General features: G+C 36.5%; 1 protein-coding gene across 3 annotated transcripts in view; it reads left to right on the top strand.

Annotated features, from left to right (window-relative positions):
• The first annotated feature begins 6359 nt into the window (after nucleotides 1-6359).
• Nucleotides 6360-10924, top strand: part of lrch2 (leucine-rich repeats and calponin homology (CH) domain containing 2) — a 111438-nt gene continuing 106873 nt past the window's right edge. For 2 of the 3 annotated variants that reach the window (XM_088925652.1, XM_088925653.1), the window contains exon 1: nucleotides 6360-6622. In XM_088925652.1, the coding sequence (XP_088781778.1) occupies nucleotides 6370-6622 (253 nt within the window). In that variant the 5' untranslated portion in view covers nucleotides 6360-6369. The remainder of the gene's footprint in view (nucleotides 6623-10924) is intronic. The other variant, XM_088925651.1, reaches the window with a different exon arrangement.

Here is a 10924-nt window from a genome sequence, read left to right as displayed (position 1 = left end):
CAACATTGTTTTTTTCTTGAAAGATGCATTATCAATATTATACTGTAGCCATTACTCAATGGCCTCATTTGACTTTTGGAAGGCCACATGGCCTAAAAAATTAGGAAACATAATTTTTTTTCACCACCTCATTTGGGGAAGGCAGAAAAATACATACTGTAGATATGCAGATCCACAGAGTCAGACAGAGGAGGGAATAAAATGGTAAGAGGATAACAAAAGTGCAGTTTATGACTGATAAGCAATGAAACAATGCTGACAGTTGTCTTAATTCAGTCTTGTTCGTAAATGTCAATTTAACATAATTGTTTCTTTTCGAATCAATATTATATCAACACTGCCAACGTAAGGAGTTGAAACAGTGCAACAACATTAAGCAATCAAAGATATTATATTGATTCAACAATATGCAGCTATCAGCTGTGCTTTGCTGAAAACTGGGGGTATTTTTAATTCAGTTATTATAACTGAAACTCTTTAAAAGAATCAGAGTCATATAAAAGTAATGTACCAAAATCTGATAAAAAGTGAGAAAAAAGTTATGTAGTACTGTATCTCATATGGACTTAGTCTGTTAAAATGAAAAACTATTGATACTATAAGAAAAAAAACAGCCCATAGTCTTATTAACTGCTTATAACAAAAATTTGCAGAAAAAATAAATGATAAAAATATGGATTAACTTTATGCATTCTGTATATTTAATAATTGTATTGCAGAATGGAATACTTTTAATATTTTTTCAAACCATTATTTGACTGCTTAACAGGAGTTTAATCAATCAGCATATACATGGGGCATTTGCTTTTCTTAGGGGTAATTATATTGTTGACAATGATATAAAATAAAAAGAAGCAAGTGTGAAAGAAAAAAACAATTTACATTTGATCATTTCAGAATGAACCCATGACATAGGTTTCCATTAACTAAAGATATCTGAATTATCTTCCAATTCTTCTCAAAGATATATTTGTTCTTAGTAAATACAGCTATTTACTGTTTATTCTGAGCATTGTTGCAACACAACTAGAAATTTGTAGAATGTTCATGCTATGACTGGACTTTCTTAATACATCTGGCCCTTCATGTTTCTATCAAGCTCAGCTTCTAAGTATCCTATGATGCATTTTGGTCATTTATTCCATGCATCTGTCTCTGGATTTTAAAAAAGTGTGTTTTCCAGTTTAAGAGCAGAATTTATTTTTGTCAATTTTTAAAATGATCTCATATCTTTCAAGAATCATGCTCAGGGCAGGAAACACTGAAGTAGCCATAGGGGAGGTATGCGTGTCATATTTAAGAAAAAAAGAAAATCCATCTGTTCTTCTTTTCTTTAGATGTTTAAAACCTGCCAATCCTTCGGGCTATATTTGCTGTAAGCAAATAGCAAGAATCCAACCAAAGAAAGGCGATATTCCAGTTTGACGTCAGAAGTAAGCAATCCTATCTCCATTGTCGTTAATGCATAGATGGATCTTGAAGTCATCGCATGTGAGACAAAACATTAAAAAGCAAAATGAGCTATCACACAGGCAACAAAAACATTACATAGCCCAGAGGGATGACGATGCTCCAGATGCTAAGATTATTAACCATTCTCTAATACTAATTCCTTTTTTTCCTCTCAAGAGTAAAAAAAAAGAAATATAGTTAAGCACACAGGGATAAATTGCCTTTGGAAATCATTCAGACTTTAATGCTCCTAGACACATTTGCTTATTCACAGGCTGTGAAAATGTCTCTGATTTGTCTCCATTAAGAGAAGAGCTTGAATCATTAAATCTGAGTGAATTAAAACTTAAAAAGTATGAGATCAGAAAAAGAGCTCAAGGCAGAAACACTAGAAACATTCTAGTATTTACATTTTATAGCCTGTCTGTAAATGAAACTAATAAAGCAAATTGATTGGAATGGTGCACCTGGGACAATCAGCTTAGCACATTGTGCTGTACAGAATATTGTAGTAAAAGGTAGGTTTCCTAGTACAAACAATTATTTTGGTCTCAGATATCATCTAACATTTTCAGAATGATTTTAAAACAGGGGTTCCAAACTGAAATTGGTCTGTGGTCCATTTTCCATTTTTAGCAGGTGTCTGTGGGCCATAGCCATAATTCCTCACTATAAAGTACTTGAATGGCTGTTCTGGATTCCTGGAGCTGTATAAGTACTACTTTATTCTTACCCATCAATCCATCAATTTTCAGTCCATTTTTCAAGGGTGTTTAGATTTGGATTAGAATTAAAATTTTCTCAGCTTCCTTTCTTTTGTACCTTGCTTTAGATCTTCACTGTTTTATTATTTATCATGTATGATGTACAGTATCTCTTGGGCTGCCAGTAATATATAAGAAATAATAGAGCTCATTTGGAGTAAATAAAGACTACTTAAATTAGAATTAATTAAATAATGACTACTTGCTAATGAATTAATAATAATAATAAGTTATCATATCATAATTAGTTATGTAATAATAACCACTTTCATTAGTACAATATCAAAACATGCAAAATTTAATAAAAAAAAGCCACTACAACAGTATCCTTTAATTATTCCTTTGATGTAGGCATGGCTAACCTAAGCTTCAATGTATAACTTTGTATTATAGTACATGTTATGTTTAGGGAGAAATGTTTAAACATACTTTAAGAAAAGGAAGTTCTGAAACTCAGTGATAGATCATTCAACAGATATGAGCAGCACAGTTGTACACCTTTTCATTTTTTTCTATATGATAGAAAACATACAAGACCAGAAGACTCTTGCTGGTGAACAGAAATGTATGTTACTAAATACAGTAAATTAAGATAAATTGTAAATGAAAGTTAGCATTCTAAGAACATATCTGAAGGCATGGTTTTCCAAGAGATGGATCATTGTATATTGCGAGGATGAAAGCCATAGAAAAATTGTACTTTACAGACATCTTGCGGTGTGTATTCCCTCCATCTGTTATCTAGTTTTTCCTGGTTAGGGTCATAGCAAACTAGAGCATATCCCAAAAGCACAGGATCTAAGACTATACCCTGGACACAAGTCCATTGCACAGAAAACACACACAAGCACACAGAGGCTGTTTAGAGACACCAGCTAATCTAGCCTTTATGTCTCTGAAAGGTGAGAGTAAACCAGAGTACCCAGCAAAATCTCACACGAACACTGGGAAACACACAAACTCCACAGTCCAGAATCAAGCAGAAGACTGAAAGTCAGTCACACTAACATTTCGCCTTGCTGCCCAACTCAGAATGATAAATATTAAATGATAAATACATAACATATTATAAACATAATTAAATTTTATAATAGGAATCAACAATCTTCTAAGCGGAAGGTCAGAAGAACCCTTAATCAAAGCAGAACAAGCTGGAGGTCATTTAAGATCAGGCTCCAATGTCCCCTGGTGGCAAAGAGAAATATTGCATGCAGTCAAGAATTAGATCCATCCATTTTCTAACGGCTTTATCCAGTACAGGGTTGCGGGAAGCCTGAGCCTACCCTGGCAAACAGCAAGTGCAATGTGAGATACACCCTGAATGGAATGGAAGTCCATCACAGGGCACACACAGACACAAACACAGATACAGACACACTCACACCAGGGCCAGTTTTCCATGAAATTAATTAACCTTCCAGTATGTCTCTGGACTGTGGGAGAAAACTAGAACCTGGCCTAACCCGTTCAAACACGGGCAGAACATGCAAACTCCATGCAGAGAAATTAGATCCTAAAGGAGCTAATCAACATTTATTACTATTTAAAATTAATTTTGGAATGCTGAGGCACTTTTTATTTATTCCTTTTACAAAGCTATTCAGGTTTTGGAAATTTATATTTTGAATGTTGCTTTTTCACTTCTGTCATTTCCTCAGCTTTGCTTCAGATCAAGCCCAAAAACACACACACACACACACAACAGTATTCTAAGATAACAATGCTGCTTTTTCTTCCATGCACAGAAGATTCTTTGAACAGTTTCACACACATCCTCATTAGAGCATTGCTGATTGATAGCATGCTTGTTTGGCACAACAGAAGCCGGTCTTAGAAATGATTACGCTTGTCTGTCTGCTCAAGCAGATGTATGCGAACTCGGATGTATGTATTCTACCCTGTAAACCACAAGCAAGACCACAAGCCAGGGTGCAGATACTTTCATGTTGAATATATTACAAACATAATTCAGCCCTGCCCTAGTATTTCAGCAATGTCTACGGAATATAGCTACAAACTCAGTGCTACACCTCTGCCTCACAAAACTGCCAGCATTTAAATCTCACCTATTTAGAAAAATGCCTATAGCACCGTGCCTTTTAATAAGATCATTAATAATATTTGAATACGAATTTATATAGCAGACTTCTTAATGGTTTCAATGGTAAGGTTGTTATGGATAAATATAAGTAAATATAAGTAAAGTATATCTTTGGACTCCCATTTTCCTTTCAAGTTACTATTTTTAATACAGATATCATAATAATCATAACATGCCATAGGGTCTATCTTTCTGTGGCAAACCTAATTGTTCAACTCACTGTAACATTTAATTATAACTTCTGACTAACTAATTTCTGTCTGAATTAGGTAATAATGACCCACGTGAGTCATGGCCATGTGATGATGACATAATAAAAAACGTTAAAAACTGGAAACATGGTTCTTGTACGGTTATTGTGGAATGACTACATTGCACAGTATTGGAGTATTGGTTTTACTCCAGTAAAACTATTTCTACAACTAAAGGGGTTACACATGTGAACAAAAAAACAACAGTTTTTGCTTTTATGGGTGTTGTATTTAAATTCTGTGGTGCTGCAATAAACTATTTCCTAACAACATTTTCATTGAAAAATGAATCATTTACATGTTCAGTGAAACTGAAATAAGAAGTCAACATGTCTTACTGGCAAATCTCTCAATCTGATATGCTAGCAACATACAGTACATACCATCCCCAGATTTGAAACGATAAGTGTCTTCCCTTTAAAAAAATAAAGTATTTTTACGACTGTGTCATCATCGGTATGATGGCGGCTCTCTATGTGCTCTGTTTTTTATGCTGTGAATTTTAAGATTTCTGTAAGATTTTCAGTTTACCTGCTAATGTGTTTGAACATCATTCTTCATCACTTGTACTTGACACATGACAAAAAACTGTAGAGCTGATTTTATATTTTTTAATGATATTTATAGCAGAGAGACTTTGTATGTCTGTCACATGCAGAAATTATTTTATTTTGCTGTCACTTTAAACTAGATTAAACTAGATCTTGGTTTTACTGAGCACCATAACAAACCAAAAAAAACCAGGAATGAGACAGGTAACTACAGTAACCCTAAATAAAAGCCTTTGTTTATCCATCGCTGAGGAGAAACCTAGCACATTTGGAAAAGTACTGCTTCAAAAACTACCATGAGAGAATGTAGTACATATTAGGGGGGATTATTTCAGAGTGAATGATGGCTATTGTATTGTTCAGTGGTAATTACAGTATCTTACCTTTGTAGCTTTGTAACCTCTTTACCATGGCATAGTCCTGTGATAATCACCACAATAAACCACAACACTATTGTTTTAAAAATTGCAGGATTTGTTTGGTACTGATGGCATACATTATTTTAACATGGTTTATTGTGGGATTGAGGTAACACCACTGCCTTCTTTGTCACGACACCATGAGGCTGTCCCAATGCCACTAAGTACTACACAAAGCCACTAAGCCTGGACTGCTGTGTCAAGAGATATATTTCATATAACACCAGACCTCACACTGACAGTTGCTCTCATGAGTGTTTATGGTCCTATGGGTGCAAAGGGACCACCCACATCACATGCATGCTCGGGTGCCCAGTCCAGCATTTTGATCAGATACGGAATCACACACTGTGTGTCGCATACGTTTTGCACCTGGCAGTTATAAATATAGTTCCAAGATTTTGAAACGGAGTTTTTCTACTCTATAGCATTACATACTTTTGTGTCACGACAGGACACGTGTCAGCAGGTGCAACGTGTGGCAGAATGATGTGTGTCACCGATTTACATTTTATTGGTTAGACCTGTAGGAATACATGCATGGTGAGTCTTAAAATTCTTCGCCTGAGTTTAACATTTTGCAACATTGATAGTGTTAGAATGGTTCATGAAAAGTAAAGACGTATTTCAAGGTAGTGCACGTAACATTTTAATAGTTAGGTTTAGAGGCACAAGCTCAAAAAGGCGTGTTCCCGAATCCACTAGTACTCAGGCTGAACCTCCCTCATTCAGTTCTTTAATCTCGAGGTCCATCCCCTTTTGCATGCTGTGAGTCCTGCGCATGGGCGTCAAGGCGGAGAGGCTCCCTGCCTGAATGTTATTATTGTCCGAATGATTTCTCATATGAAAATGGCGGCGAGTCAGGGAGGCGGAGGAGCAGTAACAGCTCTGCAAAGCCATCACTACCCGAATGGACCTCACTGGAATCCGGGACTACTGCATCATCAGCACCACCTGCACACGGCCAGGAGCTTGGACCGGGCTCTGGAGGATGCGGTGTGCTCGGGGATGTTAAATCTTAGCGGGAGGAAACTGAGAGATTTTCCCGGTATGAGCTATGACCTGACCGATACAACACAAGCAGGTGGGTTTCAGAAACACTGGACGTGTGGAGCTCAGGCTGCATTGTATCTACTCCTTAATCGCCAGTCATCATTATAGAAATTGTGCTTTTCATTTTCCAAGCTTCAGTCAAAATAATTCACCATGCATTGTTTTCGCTGGTGTCATTTATTTGTATCCACTGTACCAACCCAATACAATGGTCTAACACAAGAGACATGTCGTTGTGTACGTTATCCCCTTGTGTTAGTCACCTGTTATTTTTGTAACGCGTGCTTTAACATCTGCACGTATGTGATGCAAAAACAACATAAAATGAAAAACAAACTTTGTGTACATAAGCAGGGAAGAACTAGGCGAGCTGCTGTGTTTTGAGGATTTTTCAGGTTATAATTTCTTCTCTCTCCGCTGAAAAAATCATGACTGAAAATTTAAATGTTTTTGCATTTAAATGGCAGTAGATTTTGCTTAAGTTAAAACTAATGTGCTGCAAAGCTGTGTACAATACATGGATATAAGGCATATTAAAGTATTAATAAGACCTGATTAATAAGATGGAAACGTCTTGATTTCTGGGTACCGTTCATCACCATCACCACCTTTGTACGTTTCTTGACAACGTGAAAGACTGCCTGTCTCTATAACCGATTTGTTTCTCAGATGTTTTTGTTTTCTTCATTCAAGACAAAAGGCATACACTGCTGTTAATTTGTATCCACGAATTGGTCTATGTGCGCATTTTTTCCATTTTGTGTTTCTATTCACAAAAAAGCAGACGATTTCATTCATAGTTCCGTATTTGTCTTGTGCTCTGCAGACTACATTGCACATAACCCATTCGGAATCACAGTTTCATTGTGGACTGATTTGAATTGTGTTTTATTGGTGTGGTAAATAGATTTCCTCTATTTTCATTAATTTGTCTATAGTACGTTTTACCAAAAGATTCATTCGGTAAAAAATGTGGAGATTTTTGGTTTTATGTCTAGGGGCTGTTGCGGTATTTATCTAGACAGTTCCCTTAAATACAGGAACAGTGACAAGGAGTCATCATTTTATTCTCGACTGCGGGATATAATCACTGACGATTTTATACAGGCTGATTAGAAAGCGGTTGATCATTTCAGTGGGTGTTAAACCACGTCAGAAACGCAGCCCCACAATGCTCGAGTTCAAAAACAAAAAGAAAATGTTTTGACCCAATTTTTCACTGTCGTTCGAACCTATGCTAAAATACAACAGGGCACAGCAATTAAATAATAGGTTTCTTCTATGAATATTGGCTGGCGAATGTCTCAGTATCTCATGGCTGTAAGTAAGGATCCTGTTGTATGAATTCAGTCTTAAGGGTCGTGGTGGAACAGCGCTTTTTAAAAAAACACAACAACAAAATGCATGCAATTTTAAATCATCCTGGACAATCACAATTGAATGATACATCACTTTTCATGACCTCGATTACACATGATACTGTAAGTAACTTTGTTGATTAAGAAGTGCCTGGTGACCTGCTCACGGGCGTTTTGAAGGATTCACCTCCAGCTGCTGAGTGCAACATAAAATGAAGTGTGCATTAGGCTTAGAATAACCAGTTAATAAGCTGTGTAAAACTGTAGTATTATAAAACAGTTTTAACATAGTCATCTGAAGGTTGTCTTGAGATATAAACAATGCATTTATTGATCTACAATGTCCTGAACTATAATTAATAATGTCTTGTATTTGTAACTCCCACTTGGCTCATGGGCTGAAGTGTTTCTGCACAAGCAGACCCCCTAAACGGCAGATCAGGTTGAGAAGTGATTTAAGAGGGAAACTAAGGTTGGCCACTTTGTGCAAGCTCAAAGTGGAATTGAGCCAGGACCACTGGGGTTTCCAACTCTTCTGAACAGTACTGGGAATACTAATGACCAATTAGTCAGTACTTCGGTTACAGCAAAGAGTTCCTTGTCACCATGCTGGAGGTTTGGTTTGGAAGAGTGCCACCTACTGGTCTACCAGCACCACTTACAGTAACAATCTGGTTTTCCTTAGAGGTCTCTCATCCCGATATAGATGAGGCAGATGCAACTTTGTTTACTTTCTGAGGCTTCTAGGAACAATTCAAAGATCTGATTATCATGAGTCACCTTGAATTTGGAGTATCTTAATGAGCCTCACAAAATAGTTTTGCAGGGTTTGTGAGTAGAGCAGTACTCAATTTGTTTTCAATATAAGCTACAAAGAAGTATTACAATATTTTTAAACCCTCATATTCCTGATGGCATGAAAACTAAAGAACACAAGAGTCACTGGGGACATGTGATGGGAATAGGACTAAAAGGCAAGTTGCACATTTGGTAAAATACCCCTTTTTAGATGGTTCACACCAATGTGCAGAATACAGCATCTGTTAGTGTTTTTTCTGTTTGTGATAGAGCCTTAGTTTAGAATGTACCGATTGTAGAGTGAAAAAGAGAACAAAGGTGGTTATAGTTAAAACCACTTATATTGTTATGTATATTACTGTAGCTCTTTCATGTCAAAGACTATTGGGGATTATTATCAGGTCCCAGGAGTAAAATCAGCCAGAGTCCTGTGTCCAAGCATGGACTTGGTTGTAGTGTTATTAGCGAAGGGCAGATTGTGTCTGATCTGTAACAAAAAAGGCAAATGCTGTGTGCTGTCTGGTCTGCAAGGGTTTCATGCATTGTCAGAGCTTGCATGTCTGACATAAAATTAGACTTCTGTTGTTCGCAAGGAAATGAGACATTTTTCTGTTTTATAGCAGCCAATGTAAAACAGCAGACCACATGGGGAAGTGTTTGCATGTGAATCTCACAAGGAGCTGAATCAGCTTGAGGAGCTGGGGTGGAAGAAGCCAGCCATTGAGCTAAGGGTGTCCTGTACATGAGAGAGAGAGCATTAGGCTGTCTTTGTGGGCCGAAGCTCATTGTGCTTTGTAGGTTTTTTTAGGTTTGTCTTAAGAATGGAAGAAGGCGTTTAATTCATACAGTTAGTAATTTAATTAATTAAAACACTAAACAGGTCTAAAAAAAAGAAGAAATAAGTGTGCAGCTGTAAAAAAAACGAAATGTGGGGGCTGTGACTGTATAATCACTGTCTTTCATTACCATTTTCTTGAATGAGGTACAAGAAATTACCATATTAGAGCAGTGATAGTTGCTCCTAGTCCTGGTAGGCCCCATTCTACCATGATTAATCAGTAATTTAGAATCAGTTAATACAAGGAAATGGTGGTAATACAGCCCAAATCTTTACTTATAATTAGTTCAAATCAAGGCAGTTAGACTGATTTGAAAACAAAACTAAAAGACACTACAGGCCTCTGGGACCAGAAGTAAGTATCAGTGTAATTAAATTTTATATATATACTCATGTTGGATCAAGCCTGGATGGGATACATTGTATTTTAAGTTGCAACCTGCGACATTTGGTGTGGAATGTTGGTTTACAGAGCTAAATGTAGCAAAGTTACAAGTCCACCCAAAAGCATATGAAACCTGTTTAGGTTTTTCAGGTTTCATTATTAAAGGAAAATTGTACAGTCTAAGGCACACACAATAGTTGTAGTTAAACTCTTTATAGGCTTTCTATTTGATTGGTTGGCTTCATGATAACACAAATAATTAAAGGGCTTGAGTTACCAACAGTGCAGCGAATGAGAGGTTATAAGTTTCAATTGTAAATAATTTTAACTCTTTAATTTTCTTTGGATAATTCAGAATAGAGTAGCAGAAAATTATCTTATGGTTGTGCAGTGCCCTGTGATTTCACTGACACTAGAATGATAACACATACTTTAATTACAGGTGTCGTACAGATTCTGGATTTGGATTCTTTCCCTTTTGTTTTTTCTAGTATTCTTCTTATTTTTCTTATCTGTTTTATGGCCATCTATACACCAATGTCTATACGGGGAACATCACTGAAACTTGGTAAATGTCATAAAATCAGTATCATTTTTTTGTTTTATATGTCCTTTACAAGCTCCCTGTGTGTTTCTTTGCATTGTAGTTGCAGTTTTTCTTGTACATACTCATGAGAGAGAGCATGCCATGACAGGAAGTGTCTGTCCTATTTATAAAGTGCAGGCCCTGTTATAGTAATCAAAGCAGCGATTGTTGAACTTTTCAGACTATTGGTTTCTCTGCACTGCCAGCAACAGCACATGATGTCATGTACTCTTAAGTGAAAATAAAATACAGCACATTTATACAGGTATGTATTCCCAAACGCACGTCTTTTTCATTTGGAACACATCTAGAGTGCATCTAGAGAGGTTTGAAAACACTTGATAGTTGAGTTTAGTTTCATACGGTCA

Source organism: Atractosteus spatula, chromosome 9, assembly GCF_055471065.1.
Source record: "Atractosteus spatula isolate fAtrSpa1 chromosome 9, fAtrSpa1.hap1, whole genome shotgun sequence".
NCBI lineage: Eukaryota > Metazoa > Chordata > Actinopteri > Semionotiformes > Lepisosteidae > Atractosteus > Atractosteus spatula.
Note: the sequence above shows the minus strand (reverse complement) of the source record. Positions and strands in the feature narration are given on the sequence as shown.